Raw genomic sequence first — 27,941 nt, 5'->3', positions numbered from 1 at the left:
CGTTTTAAGATTACTTATTAAAGGCCAATAATGACACAAAGAAAAATAAATAATAAGCTCAAACCAAAACAGAATCTATATTGAAGGTGAATGTGACATTAATAATGTGGTTGTTATGATGACTTACTGAAACCATTAAGGTCTGCATTAAGTAAAACCAAGAAGTAAAAAGGGTTTATAATTTAAAACCTGCCTTAAAATAGCATTAATTATATTCTCTACTGACAGAAGGAAAAGGGGAAAAAAACTCTGTAAATCTTTACTGTTCTATAAAATAAAGTTAGTACTTAGTGCATTTGGGTAACATTACTGACTGCATATATATCAGAATTATTGGAAAGTTCCACCTTCTTTTGTCACATAATGAAATTAGGATATAGTCTGAGTAGTCAATAGTAAATAGCAGTCACTAGACACAAGCAGGAAGAGAAAAATGGGGAATTCAATTGCACTGAAATAAATATAAACTGGATCATCATATCCAAATTTGTATGTACACATGTTATACTGTGGGAGGGGAAGAAATTCCACCTGCCCCCTGCACTCCCACATCCACCTCCATCTCCATCCAACATTTGCCCAAAACATGCCAACATGGGTACTAGATATCCGTGACAGAAGAGGTTCTTGTCAATATCTGCTATAAGGAAATTTCTTTCAAGGCCTATTAGTCTGTTAAAGTTATTCTTGAAAAGAGTTATAATTTATATAAATGACAAACCACATTCTATTGAATCAAAATTTAATTATCTGAAGTTTGAACTTACTGCCAAGTTTGAATTTGTTTTGTACTTTTGGGAGCTCCTGGGATAAAATGTTTAAATGACTTGATTCCTAACTTTAAACATGTGAAATTAGAATTTTTGGCTTCTTTTATTTATTGTTTAAAAAAAATCCCTAATATTTGCAGACCTGTACATATTTGTTTGGTGGAGTGAATTTTAAATGGCAAAATGCTGCAAGAGAGGACCTTCACTTAGAGAGGAAAACTATTCACAAGCACATAACTGTTAAATACGAACAGTTAAATATGTGTGCAGTGCAAAAGAAAGTAATTTCCCTAGAACATATTAGGAAACTGCCATTAATTACCTAAAACTACAATCTCCCACTCAGAAACATTTTTTGAAGTGAAATTTCTGAATGTGACAAATACTATAAAACAGGATGTTCATGTTTATTACTCTAATTCTTTTAAATCAAAATTTACCTTTAGTATATTTATTTTGAAACTGTGGTCAACAGAGCAAGTTTTCCTTTCTGTACATTAGCAGTATGGAGCACATACATTTATTCTTCATACCTATATAAAATTATTATCCTAAAAATAAAGTGAGTTTAGACTTACCCATAAATCGTGTTCTGCATAATCAAACAGCAGCCACACCTTCCTGTCACTGTGCGAAAGGAACACCTTCTGCAGGGCGATCACATTAGGGTGCTTCAATTCTCGCAAAAGCTGGAAGGCAAGAGGAAGAGAAGGGTCACTATTCTGTTAGCAGAGAATAACGCACTTCCCATAACTTCAAAATGAAATTTTTGAAAATTTAGACCATCCAGATAACTAGTGTTTAAAAAAAAAAAAAAAAACCACACCACCCAAATACCATAACTTAGAGATAAACTCTGTCCACATATTGGTACATCTCTTTCCAATCCTTTCTCTGTAATATGTATGTTTGGAAAACGGGACCCTTTTACATGGTAAGATGTAAAATAGTAAACAAAAATAATACCATATTGCTAAATAATGAAGTGTATTTTGGCATGTGTGTAATTTTTTTTTTTTTTTAACTAGAGGAAAGGCTTCTAGGGAAGCAGGAATACTGTTTATATCCACTCCAACATAGTATGTGCTCAATTTGACAAAAGGCGGAAAGATGTTTATCAATCCCTAGCTAACTTACCCATGCCAAGAGCCTGAGACAGGTTTTTCAGAAGAGTAGAGAGCATAACAGAATGAGTCTCACACCCACTGATAAAACTGGTATAGAAAAGAGGCCCTATAAACAGAGAAAAGACTAGACCTTTCACAAAGCAGAAGCTTCAAGCTGGACTCTGATAATAAGAAGGAAAGATAGACCATATCAGCAAGTGAAAACTTAGTTCTTGGCCCATAACAGGCAGTTGCTTGATAAAATATTTAGCAACAATAACATTAGCTGCTCAAGGTGGAAGCCTTCTAAATATGCCCGCCTCACACCGTCCTTAACCAGGGTTCAGACTTAATAGGTATAAACACAGTCAATTTGTTAAATACTTCAAATGCCTTTTAAATGTAAAGTTCCATGGAAAATACACAAAGGAAGAGGGGACAAAGCTCGCACTGAATAATTTCTATGTGCAAGGTGATTGTATGTACCTGTTTTCTCTCTCACTTAATCCTTCCAACAACCCTACGATGCACACAGAAGCTCGGGTTCAGTGTTAAAAAGTAACTTGACCAAAGTCAAACATTAGAAAGAGAAGAGGTTTGGATTTAAATAGTTCTGCCTGATTCCAAAGTCCATGCTTTTTCCAGTTCAGATAAAGTCCTTGTCATCTGTTCCCACAATGCAGAAGGAAAGACAGACATACAAACAGATCAACGAGGCAGAGAAAAATATTAGATTAGAGGGTTGGACTTTATTAAATGTCTATCCATAATATGTCCTCTTTCCTGCCTGCCGGGGAAGGAAAGGTAAAACTCACTTCTGCACCTAAACCAAGCTCCCAAAACACCAAACACTGGCACAGACCCCTGAACTCTGGACTCCACCTGTCTGGGAGAGGGCATGTCACATGTAGCAGTATTTAATCAACACCTCTAAAAAATTAGGCTTTTTTGTGACTACAAATTACTGATCTCTCTACAGTGACTCCACCTTAAGTTCCATGTTTAAACATTATTTGGAATAGGTAATACATCTAATACATCTACACAGTTCAAAACTCAAATGTACATTAAAGGAAACACATTGAAATGCCTCATCACCACTCCGTCCCCCAGGGACCACAGGCTGGCCTCCCTCCTAGAAGGAACTTTTTTTAGTTGCTTGGTGAGTCTTCCAACCATTTATGCAAATGAAAGCAAGTATGAATATTTACACAAAAGATAGCACTTATGTTTTACTTTCTAGTAAATCTTTCAATATCCAGCACAGTATTAGCTTATAGGAACTTTTCTGGTTCTTTCTTACAACTCCAAGGTATTTCCAGGTCACTTTTTTGTGGTAAAATAGACATAAAAGTTACCATTCTAACTAGTTTTAAGTGTGTAGCTCAGGGGCATTAAGTACACTGTGTTCCAGAACCACCCCTCGATCCCTCCTCTAGAGCCTTTCATCATCACAGACTGGCGCTCTGTCCATGACACAGTATCTCCCATTCCCGTCTCCTCCCGTTCTGCTTTCTGTCTCTAGAAATCTGATGATGCCAAGTACTTCATATAAATGCAGTTGTTCAGTATTTGTTCTTTTGTGTCTGGCTTCCTTCACTTCACGTGTCTTCAAGATTCATCCATGTTGTGTGGATGTATCTATGTAGGAAAGAATTCCCTTTCTTTTTAAGGGTATGTATTAATAATATTTCATTGTATGCATATACCACATTTACTTATTCATTCATCCCTCCCATCATCCTACGGACTTGGGTTGATTTCACCCTTGGTTATTATGAATAACACTGCCTTGAAGACTGATGTACAAACATCTATTGACTCCTTGCTTTCAATTTTTAAAATATACTCAAAAAGTAGAATTGCTGGATCCTACAGTAATTTTATATTTGATTTTTTTTTTTTTAGCAACTGCCATTCAGGTTACCTGTTCTATGAAATACAGGAGGGAAGAGTGTAAAGTTTGCAACACCATGCATTTACTAGAAAATTTCCCCTAATCCCCAAAATTGCACTGTATAGCAATATACACTTGCAATTTCTGCATACCTATTATACTTTTTCTACCCTTCCGGTCTTTTTTTTTTTTTTGGCAGGGGGAATGTGACATGGTATTTGGGATCTTAGTTCCCTGACTGGGGATTGAACCCAAAACCACTGCAATGAAAGTGTGTAGTCCTAAACACTGTACCACCAGAGAATTCCAACCCTACAGGTCTTTATAAATCACTAAATATCAGTGTGAAGGCAAGCAGAGAGTAAGAAATAGCAAACTATGTTTGTTTTATTCCCTCTCCTAATTCATTTTTCACTCAACAATCAGAATGGTGTTTCAAAATACAGACTACAAGCATAAAAAAAGAAGGAAATTTTGCCATTTGCAGCAACGTGGATGGACTTGCAGGGCATTATGCTAAGTGAAATAAGTCAGAGAAAGACAAATACTGTATGCATCACTTACATGTGGAATCTAAAAAATACAACAAACTAGTGAACATAACAAAAAGAAGCAGACTCACAGGTAAAGAGAACAAACTAGTGGTAGCCAATGGAGGGGGGCGGTCAATATAGGGATACGGGATTAAGAGGCACAAATTACTAGGTGCAAAATGAGCTACAAGGAGGTACTGTACAACACAGAGGATGCAGCCAAAAATGTATAATGACTATAAATGGAGTATAACCTTTTAAAATTGTGAATCACTATACTGTACACTGGTAACCTATATAATATTGTACGTCAGCTATACAGTAATAAAAAAAAATACAAAACTGATCCTCTCTGTCACTAGGGACAGAACTGAGGAATTAAAGCAACCAGTAAGGCAAAGGCCACATAATGAGGAGGCTTGCAGGCCATGCAGAAGTGTCCCCAGTGAGGTTCTCCAGGATCACTAGAAACATGCTGGGTGCAGTGGGTTAGGGGAGAAGCCAGCCGATAGAAAAGGTACCACGCTGTGACCTTCTTCTGTGCGTGTCTGACGGCTGGGCCGCTGAACAAGCGACTGTGAGGGTGATGGAGTTTAGGATGACTCAGATATGACTTTACCGAATCCTGTGTACTTGATGTACAGTTGTATTGATATACTTTTATACTGTTTTCACTTCACATCTGCCTCCCCTGGTAGACCATAAGCTCCTTGAGGGCAAAGACAATTTTAAATTTATCTCTCCAGGAACCAGCACAAGGTATGGCATGTAGAAGGAGCTTTTCTAAGTGATCTCATCCAGTCTGGAGATTTTAAATGTCACCTATACACATTAACTCCCAAACGTTTATTTCTAGTCAGCGCATACTCCCTGAAGTCCAGCTATGTATATGTACCAAAAATGCCTCAACATCTCTCCTTGAACGTCTGAAAGTCACACTGAGGTTATCATCTCCACCTCCGCTGCCCTCTACCCCGACTGCTCTTCCCCAGCCTCAGTTAATAGCAACTCCATCATTCCAGTTACTCAGGCAAAAGTTGTCAATCCTCAGTATTCTCCTCAGATCTTTTCTGGTCCTTCTATTTAAAATTATAACCACCCCTCTGCTTCTTTATTTTTCTGCAAAGTATTATCACTACTGAACATAGTATATAGGTCTATATCCCTTAGGTATAATTCTAGAGAGCTTAGAAAACCAAAAGTTTTCTAGTAACTCGGGTAGGAAAAAAAAATTTTTACACTTCAATGGGAAAAATGCAGCGTCAGAGGCACATTCTTTCAGGTTATCTGATTCTGATGCTATGGAAGCTATTGTACAACTCTACACATTATATATAACCGATGATAATGCAGAATAATTCTTGCTTATCTACATTCACTCTCCCATTGTGGAAGATGCTCAAGTTACCTTAAATTGGACATCACTTTAATATTCCTGATCTACAAGTGTGTCTGTCCTATAGACTCTCCTTTGCGTGCTCAGTCACTTCAGTTATGTCCGAGCCTTTGTGACCCTATGGACTATAACTTGCCAGGCTCCTTGTCCATGGGATTCTCCAGGCAAGAATACTGGAGTGGGTTGCCATTTCCTCCTCCAGGGGATCTTCCCCACCCAGGGACTGAACCCACATCTCTTATGTCTCCTGCATTGGCAGGCAGGTTCTTTACCACCAGCACTACCTGGGAAGCCCATAGATTCTTCTTTGAATGGGTTATACTATCTACTAGGTTCCTTCATTTAATAAGTTAAATAAAATCTTTAAAATGAGCTCATTTTATATCTGGATCACAGTCATAATTTTATCTGTTTTGAAAATTATCCTTTAATATTCATTTTACAGAAGTATCTCATTAGCAATAACATGAAGCTGCTATAGTCTTTATTAATCCAACTGAGTGTGAATGCTCATACTTTTAATATGAAAGAGAAACTACTAGATTTGATTGGTGCATCAGAATTCCCCCTGGGTATTAGGTAATATATTATATACATACACACACACACACATTATCTTTCTAAAATTAAAAAAAAAAAAACTATTGAAATACATCTGTTCCCAAGGCTTCATTTAAGGAGTAGAGGACCTAGGTACTGTTTATTTATTTTATATTATTTATCGCGTGTCTCTCTCCATTAACATACAAGCTCCAAGCAGGCAAAGTTTCTGCTGGTTTTATATTCCTAGGGCTTAATGTGGTCACGAGCACATAGTAAGTACTCAATAAATATTTGTCAAAAGAATTAAACCTACTGAATTTACCTGATTCTTACAAAAATCAACCAGTAAGTAGCTTGGAATATTATAAAACGTTGCTATCTTTCCAAAAGGCATTTTGAATGATTTTGTCTTTTTAATAAGTTGACTAGACTATGTCTGGGAAAAGGCAATGGCACCCCACTCCAGTACTCTTCCCTGGAAAATCCCATGGACGGAGAAGCCTGGTAGGCTGCAGTGCATGGGGTCGCTAGGAGTCGGACACGACTGAGCGACTTCACTTTCACTTTTATGCATTGGAGAAGGAAATGGCAACCCACTCCTGTGTTCTCGCCTGGAGTATCCCAGGGATGGGGTAGCCTGGTGGGCTGCTGTCTATGGGGTCGCACAGAGTCGGACACGACTGAAGCGACTTAGCAGCAGCAGCAGACTATGTCTAACATAGTTCTTTTAGGGACTCAAACTTTCCACAAGCTACATTTATTTTAGGCTTAAAAAGGAATTGTTCTCTCAACTAGCACCCACTCTTAGCAAAAGCATAAGGGTGCTGGCTTGATGTAAAGAACAGAAACATAGCTCTTAATGGCTCAGGGTGAAATATTTAACCTAGTATAGAACTGAAAAAGCAAAAGGGTACTATGAGGGTATTCCTTAAAAGGGCTGTGAATGCAATAAATGCTACAAAATCCTGAAGAAAATGATACAAAGGAACAGGGAACAAAGGGAGACACGTGAGGAACTGAAACAGGTTGATCAAAGCAGTGATTACTTCCAAGGCCAGCAAAAAATAAATATGCTACAAATGCCACACAAGTGCATTCTCTACTGAAGGAACAAATAAACAAAGACAGCAAACAACAAAAATGGCCAATACTGAAAAAACTGGTAAGTAAATTATGGTATATCCATATATCACAGTCTCAGATATATATGTCAAGAGTCTTAAAATACATGAAAAAGGACTTATGCTATAATACTGTGATGTGATATAGAAAGGCTATGTGGTGATCATTTTGCAACGTACAGAAGTATCAAATTACCATGGTGTGCACCTGGAACAAAGATAGTGTTGTAGGTCAAATATACTTCCATTAAAAAAAAAAAAATTAAAGAAAGGGAAACAGTATGTTCCCCCCACCCCAAACCAGGCAAGTTGGAACAAAATTTCCCATTTCTTTGCCTTCATCAGATCTAAATTTCATCTTTTATTCGGAGGGAAGGTGAAGGGGATTAGAACATACCAGCCCAAAATGTGACACTTTGGCGTAAGAATGAGTCTGCAGTGAAGGGATCTGTGGTTCAACAGATGGAGAAAGAAGCCTTCCTAGAGTTTCCCTTATCTGACTAAAAGTAGACACTGAGAACTGAGGACTGCCATAAATCCCCTCTCCCAGGGAAGTTTTATGACCATGAAAAAGACAGAAAGTCGGCACTGCTTTGGACCAGCACAGACAAACCATGCTAAGACAGCCCTTATCTTCCACTGGTTTCCCCTATATATTTACCTTCCCACACTGCAGCCCCTCAAAGTCTTAAACCCTTTCCTTTGTCTTGTCACGTCCCTACAATTAATCGCTCTTTGTTAAAAATGGCATATCAGGTCTCAGGCCTACCCATTTCTTGGCATTTTCACTTCTAGGAAGGCCCCTGTGTCACACAAAGCTTAACATCAAATAAAATTTGTATGCTTTTCTATTAAAAAAATAAAATATGCAAAATATAAAATACATTTATAAAAGAGGAAATAAACCACAACATTAATATAATTTATCTCTGGACAGTGAATAATGTGTGATTTTTTCTTTCTTATTTTTCTACAAGTTTCCTATAATGAGCATTACCTTTATATTTTACACACATGCATACACACACACACACACACACACACACACACACACAGAGACACACAGCTCCTTCCCTCCAGAATTCTACCTGCTAAGATAAGATACTATCATGCAAGCTAAGCTTCTTATACAGTTGATCTGAGAAGGGATAAAAGAAAGGAGATGCTTGAACTTGTACTTCCCCAAATTCTTGGCAATATCAGATTTTACCAATGAACTTTAATCTCTTGTCACACAGATATTTGTTCAACATGACATCATACAACTATAAACATGCTTTAATCACATAAAGAACAGTTTAGCATAGCACGATTTTCCTGTGAAAGCCCCACACTAATATAAGTGATAACATCTCCTGTGCCAGACACTTACAAGAGCACTAACATGATCCCAAAGGAGCCTTAATGAAGAATGTGCAGTGGGCATGCCAAGACTTTATCTGATCCCCCTTCCATGCGGGCATCTAAGTAAGTGACGATATATACACTGTCCTAAACAATCTAAAGCTATAACCCTAAACTTTTTTCTCTAAAGCACTGTTTAGAATTCTGACTCCATTTGGGGAGCCTTGTGCTACACTAACAATTACAGAATCCATTTATATTTTTATCCACACATCTTTCTTCCTCTTTCATCTTCACCTTCTTTTCTCTAAGTCTCTGATGCCCCCAGGGCTTCCAGATTCCTTTTTCAGGGTATCTAAATGGAAAGGGTCCTCTTATACTTCAATAACTCACTTATCTCAAAGTGACTCCAATTTTTTATTCTTATTTGATCTGTTATAAGTAACAGTATGATTCATTTGACCATTGATCTTTATTTTTAGAAAACTTTATTTTAGAAAGCATTCATTGATTGCATCTTTTTTTAAAGTGTGTAACTCTTCCCTCTCTGCAAAAAAAAAAAAAAAAAGAAGAAGAAGATAAAAGAGGAAACAAACTTTATGGCAAATAGGAGATTTACCTAACTTCAAAATGCCCTAGCATTCCTAAAATGAAATTTAAGAATTAGCGTTTTGAAACCTGACGCTTTCACACCTGTGGCAACCTTCTCAGAAGGACTCCACAAGCACACAGGAACATTACAACCTTCCAGCAGGTGGCACTCACACTCTGAACAGGGGTCTACAAAACAGTACCCCAGCCCTGGCTCAAGGCAGCCCTACATTGTTTGCTTTCTTTTATTCTATTGACACTGCTTAGGTACTTGTCGTAAGCTTCTAGGAGGTCAATGTTCCCCATCACCACCCACGAAAGTTAATAGTGAGATAGCAGGTATAATGCAAAGAGTACAGATTTTAGAATTCAGAGACCTGAGTTTGAGCCCTGACCATAGCTGTATGACATAAAGCAAGTTGCTCAACCCCTCTGAGCCTCATGGAGGAATAAAAGTATCTACTGACAAACATATAGCATCTGTAAGGAGTAAATGAATGTACATTAACTATATAGCACAATGCTTGGAAAATATTAAATACTTGGCAAATTACAGTTGTTACCCTTACACCAACCACTCCTGGCAAGGATGTTGTGAGGACTGAATGAGATGATACATGTACCATGCATAGCATGCAACAAGTTCATGATAAGCAATAGTTGTTATTATTGTACGTAAGTGAGAAAGGCTAAGCACTCAGGCAGTCAGAGATAGTTGTTCGCAAGAGAGATGCTGCGACGGGGAATGCCATCACACCACCTCCTGCCATCGCATCTCCTTCCCAAAGTGCCTAAGACTCCAGTAGACTCTATAATAACAGTATAGTTATAAGGTCATTTCACTTTACACTTTGCAACAATCTAGTTTCCTTTTCTCTGACTTTAACTACTTGGTCTGAGAAAGAGACCTGAAACCAAGTGAGAGCTGTAGTAAATAAGAAGTTTACATTCTGTGACTATGATCACATATATGTTCTTTTAAAAGTGTGTTTAACCTTTTATGCACTGTATTCCATGAGAAAATGGAATACACTTCTTATAAATCAACAGCATTCTGAATATACGAACTTAAAATATTTTTTAAAAAACAGATGCAATTCAAAATAAAGAGTTTGTAAAGTAAAATCTCAATTATCTGGAATTCTCAGGAGCATTCTGTTTCACTGAGGGATTATCTGAAAATCTTTTCTTGCTTCGATGATCCTTGCCGAAAACATTCCCTATCTTCACAATTATCAAAACTAAATTTATCTTTGACTTTAGGCATATTTTTAATGTCTTAGGGTTTCAATAAATGTGAACAAATGTGTATTTCCTCATTTATCCTTTTTTTTTCTCCTTGAAATATAATGAGGAGAAAAAAATAAACTAACTTAAACCTCCTTATTTAGATCCTGCCTTGAAAAGGAAAAAGAATTTTCTTATTCTCCTCTGTCTCTAGTCCTCTTCTTTTTCTTCTCTTCTGCAGCCTCTTTAGGTATCTTACCCACATGTCTGAGGTTTAGCCACGACTCCTATGGAGAATCCCAAATCTCAATCTTTACCCTTCATCTCACCCTTAAACTCACACCAGTTTCCGACTGTGCATTCATAAATCCATATGGAAATCCCACTGTGCCTCAAAAACCACAGATCCAAAACTGAACATCACTTGCTCACCCCTACCTCTTGGTGGGTCCACTGTTCTCAGAATTACATCAGTACATCCCAGTCACCAAGGCAAGCAAAACCTTAAAACCAATCAGTATTCAAGTGCTGTATATGACATCTTTTAAATATCACTCAGGAATTCTCACCTTGATAATCAAAATAAACCCTTAACTGGTATTTACACATGTGTTCTTGTCTCTGCCTGGACAGATTTTTCCTATCCTCTTTGCCTGATTAACCCCTACTTGCATTTTAGAAAGGACTGGTTTACCACTGCCTCTAAAAAGCCTTCCCTGAAACTCCTAGTTTCAGTGGTTACCTCTCCTGTGTTCCTTCCATACTGTATTTCTCTGAACATGACATTAATTAAATTAGGACATAGTTTAATTATTGAGCCCCTCCCCCCAATAGACTACATGGTTCTTTGCTGTTGTTCAATTGCTCAGTTGTATCTGAATCTTTGCAACCCCACGGACTGCAGCATGCCAGGCTTCCCTGTCCTTCACCATCTCCCAGAACTTGATCAAACTCATGTCCATTGAGTTGGTGATGCCATCCAACCATCTCGTCCTCTGTTGTCCCCTTCTCCTTCCCTTCAATCTTTCCCAGCATCTTTTCCAGGATTGTTTCCAATAAGTCAGCTCTTTGAATCAGGTGGCCAAAGTAGTGGAGCTTCAACATTAGTACTTCCAGTGAATTTTCAGGGTTGATTTCCTTTAGGATTGACTGGTTTGATCAAACTGGTATGGTTCTAGTATGTAGGAACTATCTTCCATCTCTACATTTCCCCTGTCAACAAGCCAGACACAGGGTAGGTATTCCACAAATGGTGGCTGAATTAATTGAGTGAGGACCTGTCACCTTTCTCCTCATGCACTGACATGCATATCACCTACTACATCCCATGCACTGAAATCAAAATATCTTCCTAAAATAAGAAGTCTAATAATGTTAACTCTCCCATCCTAAAATCTTAAATGGCTCCAAAACCTGCAAATAAAACATTTAAGACTATCTACAGTAAAGGCTGGAGTAGGAAATAGCAACCCACTCCAGTAGTCTTGCCTAGAGAATCCCATGGATTGAGGAATTGGGTGGGCTGCGGTCCACAGGGTCGCAAAGAGTCGAACAAATCTGAAGTGACGCATGCATGCCAAAGGCTAAATCTATTTTTCTTATAACTAATTTATTGACGGGGGGAGAACCTGAGATTCAAGATAAAACTAGATTGTAAAGATTTTAACCAAAGATGAGGCAGGTAGATAAGATCCAGGTTAGGAACAGTGAACTTTGCCCTAATAAAGTGGGTGTCATAACTGACATAAACTGCAGCTTTCACCTTCAGAATACTCCCTATACAATCACCATCATGTTCCCAAGGTCTCCACTGCACAGAATTCTGTCCATTACCTATCATCTCCCATAAAACCTTGCCCTGGGGCGTGGAGATGAAGCAAAAACATGTTGGAAAATACCCAACAGGTAGCAATGACTTTTAAAAGTCACAGTTCATTAATAAATATTTAAGTGCCCAGCAAATTTCAGGCACAGGGAGCCTCTGTTAAGCCTCTGTTAATGGCTTAACAGAGACAAGCAGATTAAGAGATTAATCAAATTTTAAAACTGTAATCATGATGAGGCTATTAAGAAAAATACAGAATAGGCATATACACAGACATGACCTAGTCTGGAAAATCAGAGAAGGTACTCTTAATGAAGTATGCTTGTTGGAAAAAAAAACTGAGAATGACAGGGATTCAACCAGCAGGAAGAGTGTACTAACAGATATTCTCATCATGCCATGAATACACTGAATCGAAGAACTCCTTTATCATTCATCTTCTAGGAGCAAGTGTCAAATGAAATCCCTCTATATTCTAAATCTGCCATGGCAGACTTCTATGATCTATAATAGAGCTCAGCTCTTTTCTTTTCAGATGAATATTTATAAAGCCACTTACAACACAGGACCTGGGCACAAAGCAGGCGCTCAACAAGTTCTGCTGAATAAGAAAATGAAAGTAATAGTACAAGAACTAATTTCCAACATGATGGTTACGTGACATTTATTCCACACTGAGAGAATACTGTTCTCAAAAATGCCATTATTTTTTCATCAACAAGAAACTTTCAAACAAAATTAGGTAAGAATATTCAAGAAATTTCATAAGCCTAAAAAATAACTTGAAATTGGTAATTAATTAATTCAGCAAAATAAAGTAGTAGTTTTATCAAGTTTTATCCTAGATAAACCTTATGTTTAGCTCGGTGTACTCTCAAGTTACCTGGTATTACCTCTAACTCCTATTTTTATAACTTACATTTCTAAAAATGTACAATTTCCACTTTCTTTAGTAAAACCAGGCAACCAAGTAGCCCTGGCATTCATCTCTTCCTCTCCCACCCGCAGGTCCTAGATGGTGCTGACTGAGGATGTGTAGGGAGAAGGAAGGACTTTTGCTTTCTGAAGTAACTTATCTAATAACGCATGTTAGACATTCCACTTCTCACAATGACAGGCATTATCAATGGTCAGACAACCTACCCCAGAACTTTCTATAAAGATAAATACATACCTAAACACATATAGGTATGTGTTTATCATACCTATAAACACAATTTATAGGTATGGGTTTGATTAAGTATTAATGGCTAAATTACCAGTACCAATAATTCAACATATTTCATATCACCGTGCTTCTAGAGAAGATAAAAGCAGTGAAGTCAAGGCTCAAATAAATTAACCATTTATAGTTCCTGAAGATCTCACAGGAATTTTAACAACAGTAATAAGGAAAGCTACTAAACAATCTGAGCAAAATATAACTCAGGAAACGTCCCCTACATTGTTTCCATTAAATGGAAACACTACTTCCTTCCTACTCTGCTAAGAAATCTGTACATGTATTATGAGAAAACACTGAGGGGGATGAGTTTCCACAATGAAATGAATTATTTCTTTTATATTAAAGGTCTATTTGATTTAATCAATAAATTCTATTTCTTTTGAGTGTAACTTTAATTCTTTAATTTTTTAAAAGAGTGACTGACATATGTGGTTTTTAAGAAAATATGTTAAACAATGATTAGGAAAAAACCAGAAATCACTATAATAGTTAAAATAGTTCACAATATTATCATTTTCCATAATTTTGTGTTTAGCAGAGCACATATGCAAAAAGGACAAATTAATCCTAAAGTAAGTTTTCTTGGAATGATTTTGGAGCTTTGAAATTTAATGTCTACTCAAGGGTGCTTGCAATGAACATATAAAATGTCCAAATTTCTAGACTGTCCTCTTTGAAATGTTCTTCTCCAACATAAGTTCTGATCACACTCTTCAATAAACTTAAACATCCACTTTAGGAAAAGCTCCTTTTAAATAAAATCCACAGGGAAAAGGTGGATTAATCTGACTATAAAACTATCTTGTACAGAAAACATATTCTAAACAAAGGCTAACAACAAACTTGGAAAATATCACCAAATTGTAACCCATTAGGGGACTAATTTGCTTGATTTAAAGAGCTTATGAAAAATCATTAAGAAAAAAAGAAAAACCCTTCAACAGTGGGTACAGAATTTGAATAGACATTTCACAAAAGCAGATACGAAGTTAAGACTTTTTAAAATGCTAGGCTATCTGAGAATTTTACAATGATGACAAGAGATCAAGCAGCTGAGATGCAAGCACAACACGTACAATAATCATGGGGGCATGTATTTCGTGTTTTTTTGGTGTCAAAGGATGTGTTTGTTCTGGTTGCAATCTATTGCCCAATCGCCTGTTTGATAAGGGCAGATAACTACAAAATGACTAGCCAGGACTAGGAACGTAGTCCAGTACCTAATTAAGTAAAATTAAAGGACTGCAGGGGAATGAAATCAAAAGCCTGTGTTTTCACTTATGGTTACTAAAGGGGAAAGGTACGGGGGAAGATAAGAGTTTGGGATCAACACACACACACAGTACTATAAACAAAATAGATAATCAACAAGAACCTACTGCATAGCACAGGGAACCCTACTCAATATTCTGTAATAACCTAAATGGGAAAAGAATCTGAAAAAGAATGGATACACGTATACGTACAACTGAATCACTTTGCTACACACTTGAAACTAACACAAATTGTAAATCAACTCTACGCCAATATAAAATAAAAATTAAATTTTAAAAAAAGACTGTTTCCACTAACATGGCAACCACATCAGGTATTTTGTGCAGCCAGAGCATCCACAAAAAGCTTGCTTTTTAATTTTACTAACTTCAATCTGCTACCTACCTCCCATTATCTTTTTCTCCCTTTTATCCACCCCCCATCCTCCACTACCCTTGCCAGTTTTCTACTTCCTCTGTTCCTTCCCATTCATTGAGGACTTTATTATTAAAAATCGCATGCTCTTCCAAATTCCTATGGCAGCTATATGTACCACTCATTTGGGATTTAACGAATGACCTCTTGTATTACTTATATTTTTATACATGTCCTAATTTTTTCAGATTAACATTTTTATATATAGATACATTACTTGATAAAGGTATGGTCATTCCATATATGCATATAGTCAATATCAGTAATTCCATTTAGATACATTTTTAGTTCTCATATAATCTACAAGTCAAAAGTTGTCCAGGGCATAGGTTCCATGACTGAATAAATTTAGGTAATTTACCTGTGCCCCAGAAGTGTGGCAGCATGGCCAAGGCTGACGCTGGAAGTGATGAGGCCAACAGATCTAAAAGAGAGAAGGATGGAGGATAGTACCTGACATTGGTAACAGCAATAAGGATAGAAAGGAGGCGATGGATAGAAAGAAGGCAGGACAGATAATCAGTAGGATTTAGGGACTGACAGGGTAAAGGTAAATGATCCATGACGCTACAAGCAACTGAATAGGTAAATAGCACAAATTTAAGAAAAAGCATTAGAACTTTGAGGTGGAAAAAAAAAAGTTGACTGTAGAATCAGACCTAATGAATCTGAGATGTCCATAGGGCATATTGATGGTGGTCTTGGATATGAATCTGGAAGTCAGGAGAGAGTGCTCAGTTGGAAGCAAAACAAAAAACAAAAAACTGGGCATTATCAGCATAGAGATGAAACTGCTAGGAAATGTTTTCATGAAAAGATGAGAAGGTTGATTAGCAGAGAGCTATTTTGAAGGGAGAAAAAAAAGAAAAAAAAATTTAAGGAACTGTAAAAGAGGTATTTAAGAGAAAGAGGATGACACAAAGACTCAAAATATGTGCTCAAGAAGTAGAAGCTGCCTTCTTCCAGGAGAGAATATGTACGGTTATAAAACCCAAGAAGAATTTCCTTTCTCTCAGAAGGGAAAACAGATCATGATTTCAACTGTTGGGAGAAATGTCTATTGATCTGTCAACCACTATCAGAGGTATTCAGGAAGCTTCAAAGGAACAGTTTTCTCCACTGAAACTATAAATTCCATGAGGATAGATACCATGCTTGTCTTACGTCATTTACTGCAAGGAGAAGAACAAGGCCAATCACGTGGTGGGCAATCCGTACTTTTTGAACCAAAGTGAAAGGTAGAAACAAAGCCTGATAACAATAAAAGCCAGGCTGCCCTTGATAGTCAATGGTGAGGAGAAACCACTTGGCTATGTATAGAGGGGCACGAATGGCTCACAGAAGTGGTTTTATATGTTTTGCTCTGTTACAATAGGTAAGACTTCAATATTTTTTAAATATGGAGACAGAAAAATTCATAGGGAAGGAATGCTCAGATGTTCACTTACGACCCTTTCTAGAATTATTTGCTAACATTAGCCCAGATGAATATCTAATTGGTTGAAGATTTGATATTTTAAAAAGAGTAGGGAAAAAACAAATCAAGCAACATCGGATTATGATACAGAAAAGAATGGCCTCCTTAAGAGCAAGTCAGTATGGAAAAATCAACTATTAAAACCCGATATCTTTTTCCAACTTCTTTCCCTTCCTTAACTTGTAAACCCACAAATTCTTTAAAGGTGTCCCTGTAACCATGGCAACAAAACCTTGTTAAAGTCATTGTTGGTAAGGCTGAGGTGGTGAGGAGGGGGAAGAACTAAGACATTAGGGAAGGAAGAAGAAGGAGCTGAAAGATCCTTCAGGAAGGGTATTCTCAAGTTAGGAACTACTAACATAGTTTCAGTTGTCAATGTAGTGATATGGTAAGATCCACTCACATAAAAAAAAAACCAAAAAACATGATCTCACATGAACTCCCATGGTTCAGAACACCTCAGTTCTAAATCTACACAATCTGTTAAATGTGAGTACTTTTTTTTAAAAGATCTGATCAAACAAAATAATGCTACTTTGTCAGCAGTTTCTCTTATCTTAAAAATATTCCTGAAAATATCAGCACTGAAGCTCCTGGACAGTCCTGATTCTCCTGCTTTCTCACTGGCTGGCCTCTCGCTTGCATTCTACCTCAGGCCACACCAAACCACGCCTAGGCTACCTGATGCACCACGGTGCCTCATACCTTCACTCCAGAAAGCAATCCACCCCAACCTGCAAATGCTCATATACTCAGCTTTAAGATTTATGAATAGCTCAAGCATCGTGTCCTTTCTGAAGCCTTTTCCTGATAGCCCCTTTTCATCTTTCTCTGCCCACCACCCACCCTCTCTCAACACACAACTGAGCACTCTTCATTAGTACCTATAGAACCAAAACAAAACAGAGTCTCTTATAAAGAGATACAGTGAAGTTGGTCAACCCAAGTTGATCAACTGTAAGTAAAAAGGCAACCTGACTTACAGGAATTTATAGCTCCTATCAGAAATCAATGGAAGACACCAGCCAATTCCCAAGTGCGAAGTCTCTACCAAGTCTTTCATGCCATTCCTGGACTTCCTTGTTCACATGACTCAGCAAACCATCCAAAGTCAAAAAAGAAAACCACTAGGCAACGAATCGACTGAAAAAGCCAAAAACTTCCACATTTATCCCATAAAAATTACTTGGTCTCTGAGCAACTCAGAACTCATTGCTCCCACAGCCTTGAGTTTCCCAGTTTACAAGTTGAAGCCTCACAATAAACTCATCTCTCTGATTTGCTTTATTGAGTAGGCAGACTTTGGTTTTTGACATACCCTACTATTCTTACTTATCTCTATCATACCACTTATACCATCTCACTGTTTTACAGAAGCTGATCAGACACCATTCTAGGCTGGAATCCTCCTTTTTCATTCATCTTATTCCCCAGAGCCTAGGGCAGAACATGACATATAACGTGAACTCTAAGCAAGGTGAAGTATAAAAGACTACTTGCCAAAAATTTTGTAAATACAAAATTCAAGACTATCCACCAAAGCAACGCCCTAACTAGATATCTATTGCTTTGCCAACAATCTACCATTAGAGCTACTGAATTTGGGCCCTAGAAATAAGCAATTACAAAACAGAAACATTTCCAAATAGAAATAAATGTACATTTTTTGCTTTGATTATGAAGACTGCAGGTTAAAATGTAACTCAGTGTATACTATGTTTCTTCCCAGATTTAAATGTGATTAAAACTCTAATTCTACGTGCAGGAATGTGTTTCAATTATATTACTATATTTCCATCAGCCATAATTTGACAGATTTTCTATAGCCATGAAAATGGTTGTTACAGTTCTAAAAAGAGTGATGAAATCTATACTTCATAAACCTTTCAGTCACATCAGTTCAGTCACTCAGTCATGTCCAACTCTTTGCAACCCCATGAATTACAGCACACCAGGCCTCCCTGTCCATCACCAACTCCCGGAGTTCACTCAGACTCACGCCCTTCGAGTCAGTGATGCCATCCAGCCATCTCATCCTCTGTTGTCCCCTTCTCCTCCTGCCCCCAATCCCTCCCAACATCAGAGTCTTTTCCAATGAGTCAACTCTTCTCATGAGGTGGCCAAAGTACTGGAGTTTCAGCTTTAGCATCAGTCCTTCCAAAGATATACCAGGACTGATCTCCTTTAGAATGGACTGGTTGGATCTCCTTGCAGTCCAAGGGACTCTCAAGAGTCTTCTCCAACACCACAGTTCAAAAGCATCAATTCTTCGGTGCTCAGCTTTCTTCACAGTCCGACTCTCACATCCATACATGACCACAGGAAAAACCATAGCCTTGACTAGACAGACCTTTGTTGGCAAAGTAATGTCTCTGCTTTTGAATATGCTGTCTAGGTTGGTCATAACTTTCCTTCAAAGGAGTAAGCGTCTTTTAATTTCATGGCTGCAATCACCATCTGCAGTGATTTTGGAGCCCCCCAAAATAAAGTCTGACACTATTTCCATTGTTTCCCCATCTATTTCCCATGAAGTGATGGGACCAGATGTCATGATCTTCATTTTCTGAATGTTGAGCTTTAAGCCAACTTTTTTCACTCTCCTCTTTCACTTTCATCAAGAGGCTTTTTAGTTCCTCTTCACCTTATACCATAAGGATGGTGTCATCTGCATATCTGAAGTTATGGATATTTCTCCCGGCAATCTTGATTCCAGCTTGTGCTTCTTCCAGCCCAGCATTTCTCATGATGTACTCTGCATAGAAGTTAAATAAGCAGGGTGACAATATACAGCCTTGACGTACTCCTTTTCCTACTTGGAACCAGTCTGTTGTTCCATGTCCAGTTCTAACTGTTGCCTCCTGACCTGCACGCAGGTTTCTCAAGAGGCAGGTCAGGTGGTCTGGTATTCCCATCTCTTTCAGAATTTTCCACAGTTTCTTGTGATCCACACAAAGGCTTTGGCATAGTCAATAAAGCAGAAATAGATGTTTTTCTGGAACTCTCTTGCTTTTTCCATAAGTCATTTTTGCTTAACTGGTATGTCTTATGTTAATGACATAGAAAGTTTGAAACATTTTTAAATTGTAAATGTAACATACTCTCAATTTCAAGACTTGAATCAGAAGACACAGAAAAGCATAAAGAAGAAAATACAAATCACCTGTAATCTCACCAAAGACAACTTGGTAATACTGCGATATGTACCTCCTAAACTTTCTCCTGTGCATGTACACATGAGATAATAATTGCAATCACTATGACCATGAAAAAGCTGCCATTTATTATGACCTTATCATAGAATTATCCAGGAACCAAGCTAAATAATTCAGCCACATTATTTCATTTAATCTTTAAGATAATTCAATGAGATAGGTACTGCTTCTCCCTCTCTTTCACAGTATAAAAATGAAGGAGGCTTGGGATTTCCCTGGTGGTCCAGTGGCTAAGACTCCACACTCCCAAAGCAGGGGGCCCAGGTTCGATCCCTGGTCAGGGAACTAGATCCCACGTGTCACAAGAGTGAATTCACAGGCCGCAGCAAAGAGTCCACATGCCACAAGGAAGATCAAAGATCCTGTGTGCCACAACTAAGACCTGGAGCAGCCAAATAAATATTATATATAAAAACCCCAAGGAGGCTCAGAGGTTAGGCAACGTACACAAAGTCACAAAGGTAATAAATGGCAGAACAAGTATTAAGATAAACCTTTTGATGCCTAGGTTCCAGATCCTATCTATGTACACATGTATGTAACACATACACATAATATTTACAAATATGTACACCAAAATATAGGAACATACTAACCATAGTTTTGTAACCAACTTTTTTCCACCTAACATATTAGGAACAGCTTTTCTGTCAATAAATGTCTATCTATATCAGCATTATTAATAGCTACACAGTTGTCCACTATCTGGTTATCAAATAGGCTGCTTTAAATTGTACATTTGTGTTACTCCAATACAAGCTTTTTAATATTATAAATAATGCTATGATAAATAGTTTTGTACACGTGTCTAATTAACTCCTTAAAACAAAAAGAACCAAAAGAGAAGAGCTCTTTTTAAGGCTTTTAGTACTTATTCAGTTCCTAACTACAGTTCAAGTGCTCAAAAGTCCCACAACTAGCGGCTGCCGTATTGGACAGAACAGATATTTAACATTTCCCTTTACTGCAAAGAGCTCCACTTGACAGCGCTTGTCAAGATTGTTCTAGATCATGAAGATCATTCTTCCACCTCTTAACATGAAGCTGGTTGGGGTAGGAAGCCCCTCTACACCCACTTACTCTTGAGGGCCACCCTCCATGGTGACTTCTGCACTGATCCTACAGCTGCGGCACGTGGATGGGCCTAGAGCGTCAGGTCCCTCCTTCTGCAGCTGCCCCCAGGCTAGATCTAGATTTACCTACTGACGCCACTGTTCCTATTCTTGTCTCTAGCCCTATCTCCCAGCCTGAACATGTTACTAGGTTTATATGGAGGGGCAGGCTGTCTGACCAACTGTGACCAGCATGTTCCCTTGAACATGCCTGACAACTGGAGGGTGATGTGTGCCTTAACTGCTCTTGGTTTTACTGTTTTGTACCAAAGCTCTTCAGTATGATGACCCTTAGGAATGATTTTCCAAGGGTAAAATAAACTGTTCTGAATTCTACCACTTGGATTCTTTCAACAGAAAACTGGTTAAGAGTATAAAAGGTGAATCACTACCTTGCAATATGAAATTGATAGTCGCTAAGTTGTGTCTGACTCTTTGTGACCTCATGGACTGTAGCCTACCAGGTTCCTCTCACCATGGGATTTCCCAGGCAAGAATACTGGAGTGGGTTGCCATTTCCTTCTCCAGGGGATCTTCCCAACCCAGGGACTGAACCAGCATCTTCTGCATCTCCTGCTTGACAGGCTGATTCTTTACCACTGAGCCACCTGGAAAGCCCATGACATACAGCGAGTAGATCATATTTAACAATGCAAAGTACATACTAGACACCACCTAAGAAGAAAGCTTGCTTGTGACTAGAAAAAGCAAAAACAATACAAGGACTTTAATTTCTAAACAAACAAAATTAGTCTTCAAGCCAACTCGAACAAAAACCGCTTTGTTATATAAGCCTTCACTTCATGCTTCATCTCAGTGCCAAGACCATCTTGCGAAGGATGATCTGTTCTGGCTCCTCAATAGCTCACCTGGGAGTCATTTTAGCTCATGTGGAAGAAGCTTTCGAACCACCATGTTCTATGACTGCTAGATCCAGCTGACTTGTGTATGGGATGAGGAGCCAACCACACAGAAACAACTCTAACAGTGCCCTGAGTCACCAGTCAAAAGATAGAGCAGGTCTAAATAGAAATATAACACACCCCTTAAACACACAAGAGGAATTTAGTCCACAATGCTACAGACTTCACTTCCCATTAGACTTAAGTACTGCATCCAAAAAACAAAAGAAAAAAACAAAAAAGGGCAAGCCACAACTGATCTAATCTTATCCTGTCTATAATAAGAGTTTAAAAATAATGTATGACTGTTAGAGGTGGCTGCTATAAACTGTAAAGTTCTCAAAGGCAAGAAAGACAATGTAAGAAATGCAAGGCATTTTATAGAGAAAAGAAATTCAAGTACATGAAAAAGCTAAAGCTTTCTAAAGCTAAAATCCTACACCAATTAAACTTAATGAAAAGAGAAAAAATGATACCTATTATCGGTGTCTTAGGGATATATTATGATATGTAATATTAGTGCCTACATATTTATATGCTAATAGATAAACACTGAATGCCAGCTATGTGCTTTAGGGAAGGATTAATGAAGTAATGAAATATGCCTATTTACTAATTATACTTTCTACACACAAGGCTAATTACCTTTTAAAAGAAGGGCTTGTCTTGACAAAAATGCTAAGTAAATGAAAACATAATTTGGATTTCAAAAGAGTATTTGAATTTCACAAGTCTTATGTTTTATACCGAGTTCAATAAATAGACTTTTATGATCTACAGCTTTCACAAATAGAGTTTTATGTACTACAGCTTTAACAGAGGTAAGCAAATTTACTCACCCATTAAAACTGGGAAAGTCCTAGTGCTTTATCCACTCCCTCAAAAAAATTTTTCGGTATGATTAAGTAAGAAGGAGCAAGAAAATCACTGAAAGACAACCACCTGACACTTTTAAGAAAAAAAAAAAACAAGATTTATCTTGATGGAGAATTTATAGGCTAACTAAATATAAATATAGTAAGTTTATAAAAGTTTGGCCTTGGAGTACAAAATGAAGCAGGGCAAAGGCTAACAGAGTTTTGCCAAGAGAACGCATGGGTCATAGCAAACACCCTCTTTCAACAACACAAGAGACAACAGTACACATGGACATCACTAGATGGTCAACACTGAAATCTCTGCAACACTGATATTCTCTGCAGCTGAAGATGGAGACGCTCTGTACAGTCAGCAAAAACAAGACAGGGAGATGGCTGTAGTTCAGATCATGTACTCCCACCTTATTGCCAAATTCAGACTTAAATTGAAGGAAGTAGGGAAAACCACTATACCATTCAGGTATGACCTAAATCAAATCTCTTACATTTATACAGTGGAAGTAACAAATAGATTCAAGGAATCAGATCTGACAGATAGAGTGCCTGAAGAACTATGGACAGAGGTTCGTGACATTGTACAGGAGGCAATGATCAAGACCAACACCAAACTTCATTTTCTGAATATTGAGCTTTAAGCCAACTTTTTCACTCTCCTCTTCCACTTTCATCAAGAGGCTTTTTAGTTCCTCTTCACTTTCTGCCATAAGGGTGGTGTCATCTGCATATCTGAGGTTATTGATATTTCTCCCAGCAATCTTGATTCCAGCTTGTGCTTCTTCCAGCCCAGCGTTTCTCATGATGTACTCTGCATAGAAGTTAAATAAGCAGGGTGACAATATACAGCCTTGATGTACTCCTTTTCCTATTTGGAACCTACATTATCCCTGCCAAAAAAGTGCTGGGCTCAAATAAGTTTGGAAAGGCTGAGTTAAACAGGTTTCTTGCTTACATCTCTAGCCCTTACCACACTAAGGTGCGCTATGGGCCTCCAGCAACCTGTGCTAAGTATATTTGAGCACGGTTCCTCCTCTGTCTAAAGCAGAGGTTCCCATGTTATCTGCAGGTATCAGTATTCAGTGGAACATAATTTGGGAAAGAAATACTACTCTCCAGACAACCACGTGTTCTATGTTGAGTAGAAACATACATTTACAGATAAGGGCTTTCCTGGTGGCTCAGTAGTAAAGAATCAAGTCTTTCAGTGCAGGAGACACGGGTTCAATCCCTGATCCCGGAAGATCCCACAGAGCAGCTAAGCCCCTGTCTCGCAACTATTGAGTCTGTGCTCTAGAGGCCAGGAGCTACAACCACTGAAGGCCACACGCCCTAGAACCCGTGCTCCAAAATAAGAGAAGCCACTACAATGAGAAGCCTCCGCTCCGCAACCAGAGAAAAGCCCACAGAGCAACAAAGACACAGCACGGCCACAAATAATTAACTAAACTTTAAAAAATTTACTAGATAATCCATGCAATAAATATTAAGTAACACTGGCTCTTTTGAAATCAAAGGTCTCTGTGGAACCACAATGCCATCATCTACAGACAATTCCTAACAGATTTCATAAAGACAGGGCCTTTGATTTTCTGGCTTTCATCCTCCCCTCTTTCTTATTCCTGACTTTAGGGTCCTTGCTACCCAGGTTTTCTTGGTAAGGCAGAGGAAGCATAGGTGATGAGACCAATGGATCCGTGTAAGTGAACAGGACCATGGGGAAGCAAGATAAATAAGATGTTTATCTGCAGAGGCAGGAAACAAGGGGTATGTTAATTAAAGAAAGGGAGCTAGATCAGTGCTAATCAAGAATACAGTTTCATGTCAGAAAGGCACGCATGAAGCTCATAACATTAGGAAACCAAGCAGATCTAGAGTAACTTTTAGCAAGTAAAGGATAGAAGGTCACGGGACACTGTTCATACCCGAAAAGAGAGCTGGCTAGTAAAAAAAATCAATGGACGAGGCACAATACCCCACATAAGACAGCCCTTCTAAGGTTCTTTGTACCTCACAAAACTCCTGTTAATGAGGCCCAAAACAGGTATATCTTTAAGTGATAACTCTAAAAGGAGGTTAATTTGACTTCATAAATTTTTTTACCAAACATAATGTTTTGTAAATTTCATAAGCACAAAATAACAATGTTGAAATAAAGTTTAATTTCAAAATTTCTACTTTGGTAATACTTTACCAACAAAGGGATTATAATCATTATATTCATACTGAATATACTTTTTACTGTGCTAAAATTTATATAACACATACTTGGCCATTATAAAGTATACAATTCAGTGACTTCAAGTACATTCAAAGTACTGTGCAACCATCACCACCATCTAATTCCAGAATATTTTCATCCTCCCAAAAGAAATTCCATACCCATTATACAATTACTCCCCATTCCTCCCTCCTGCCAGCCCCTGGTAACCATTAATCTGCTTTCTGACTCTATGGATTTGCCTAATCTGGACATTTCATAAAATGGAATCATATAATATGTGGCTCTCTGTGTCTGGCTTCTTTCACTTAATGTTACTGAGGTGCACCCATACTGCGGCAAGTATCAGTACATCTCGCCTTCTTGTAAGTGAATAATACTCACTATATGAAGATACCACATTTTGTTTATCCAGTCATCAGCTATTAGACCTGTGACTTGTTCCCATATTTTGGCTATTATGAATAATGCAACTATAAACATCTGTGTACAAGTTTTTCTTTGAACACTTGTTTTCAATTCTCTTGGGTATATACATAGGAGTGGAACTTTTAGATTGTATCTTAATTCTATGTTTAACTTTTTGAATAACCATCAAAACATTTTCAACAGCATCTAAACTATTTTACATCCCCACCAGCAATGTATGAGGGTTCCAACCTCCATGTCCTCATCAACAGTTACTATTTTCCATTTTATTATTATTGTTGCTGTTAGGCTAGTGAATTTCTTTGGAAGGAATGATGCTAAAGCTGAAACTCCAGTACTCTGGCCACCTCATGTGAAGAGTTGACTCATTGGAAAAGACTCTGATGCTGGGAGGGATTGGGGGCAGGAGGAGAAGGGGACGACAGAGGATGAGATGGCTGGATGGCATCACTGACTCGATGGACGTGAGTCTGAGTGAACTCCGGGAGCTGGTGATGGACAGGGAGGCCTGGCGTGTTGCGATTCATGGGGTCACAGAGAGTCAGACACGACTGGGGGACTGAACTGAACTGAACTGATGCTAGTGGATACGAAATGGGATCTCACAGCAGCTTTGATTTCACAGTATCTAACTTATCTTTACAATGGTGCTGTCACTCATTTTGTGTATTCAGTTCCTTGGCAAAAACTTTATTTAAATGATCATCAAATCTCTGAATCTTGAAATGTTATGTTGTTTCTCACAGCATTTTTATATGATTAAGTAATCGACCAAAAACAATGGAATATCTTTCTTTCGTAAGAGTAATTTTAAGGTATTTTTGGATTGTAAATATTTTTGTTTTAGCATCCCTAACATAGTTGGCACTACTCAGTCACATTCTTCATGAACAAAAGCATATTACATTTACTAAGAAAGCATACATTTTCTCTATGGAAGGAAGTATAACAATGCTAATTGTGTTTTTAATCCATGGGGACCATCAAGTGGAGTTAAATAATATTGCAACTTCTGTTCTGAGCTTGGGATAGGCAGATAATGAAAAATGTATACAAGGTAATTAATTTACAGAAAGCAAAATGTTTCCTTAATTCCATATCTAACACTTTTAAGGATTTTTTAAATATAAGTAATACTCAATCCCTTGGACTACAAGGAGGTCCAACCAGTCCATTTTGAAGGAGATCAACCCTGGGTGTTTTTTGGAAGGAATTATGCTAAAGCTGAAACTCCAGTACTTTGGCCACCTCATGCGAACAGTTGACTCATCGGAAAAGATTCTGATGCTGGGAGGGATTGGGGGCAGGAGGAGAAGGGGATGACAGAGGATGAGATGGCTGGATGGCATCACCAACTCGATGGACATGAGTCTGAGCAAACTCTGGGAGATGGTGATGGACAGGGAGGCCTGGCGTGCTGCAATTCATGGGGTCACAAAGAGTCGGACACGACTGAGCGACTGAACTGAACTGAACTGAATACTCAAGCAAATTTGTAATTACAAATTTACAACATGTTTATCATTTTTATCAGAGTATTTACCATGATATTATACAGTAGAATTAAAAGCACTCTCTCTGGATATAAAAAATAAATAAACCAAGTCATAAAACTCATACTTTATTTATTTATAAAAAGTACCCATCACTAAACCACCTATGACTTCAAGCATTTTATCAAACTTTAATTTGAAAATCACAACAAAGAAGAATACCTAGGGCATCATCAGAAATGTGCAGACAATAAATGCTGGAGAGGGTATGGAGAAAAGGGAACCCTCCTGCACTGTTGTTGGGAATGTGGATTGGTGCAGCCACTACGGAAAGCGGTGTGGAGCTTCCTTAAAAAACTAAACATAGAACTACCATATGATCCAGCAATTCCAATCCTGGGCATATACCCAGAAAAAAACATAACTGAAAAAAGTGAAGTGAAGTCACTCAGTCGTGTCCAACTCTTTGCGACCCCATGGACTGTAGCCTACTGCACTCCTCCGTCCATGGGATTTTCCAGGCAAGAGTACTGGAGTGGGTTGCCATTTCCTTCTCCAGAGGATCTTCCTGATCCAGGGATCGAACCCAGGTCTCCTGCCCTGTAGGCAGACACTTTACTGTCTGAGCCACCAGGGAAGTCCAAGTGAAAAAGATACATGCATTTCAATGTTTACTGCAGCACTACTTACAATGGCCAGGACACAGAAGCAAGTTTAATGTCCATCAACAGAGGAATGTATAAAGAAGATGTGGCACACTTCTACGACGGAATATTACTCAGCCATAAAAAAGAATGAAATTTGCAGAGATGTGGATGGACCTAGAGACTATCATACAGAGTGAAGCAAATCAGAAAGAGAAAAACAAATACCATATACTAACACGAAATGATACAGATCTATTTGCAAAGCAGAAATACAGACACAGACAGAGAGAGTAAACATATGGACACCAA

At 38.1% G+C, this 27,941-nt stretch overlaps 1 protein-coding gene across 2 annotated transcripts in view; it reads right to left on the bottom strand.

Moving 5' to 3' along the window:
- The window catches only part of CDK19 (cyclin dependent kinase 19), a 167,264-nt gene that overhangs the window by 48,670 nt on the left and 90,653 nt on the right, over nt 1–27,941 (bottom strand). For both annotated transcript variants that reach the window (XM_068985255.1, XM_068985257.1), the window contains exon 3: nt 1,349–1,459. In XM_068985255.1, the coding sequence (XP_068841356.1) occupies nt 1,349–1,459 (111 nt within the window). The remainder of the gene's footprint in view (nt 1–1,348; nt 1,460–27,941) is intronic.

The sequence above is a fragment of the Capricornis sumatraensis genome, chromosome 13 (genome assembly GCF_032405125.1).
Source record: "Capricornis sumatraensis isolate serow.1 chromosome 13, serow.2, whole genome shotgun sequence".
In the NCBI taxonomy this organism is placed as follows: domain Eukaryota; kingdom Metazoa; phylum Chordata; class Mammalia; order Artiodactyla; family Bovidae; genus Capricornis; species Capricornis sumatraensis.
This window is presented reverse-complemented; position numbering and strand designations above follow the sequence as displayed.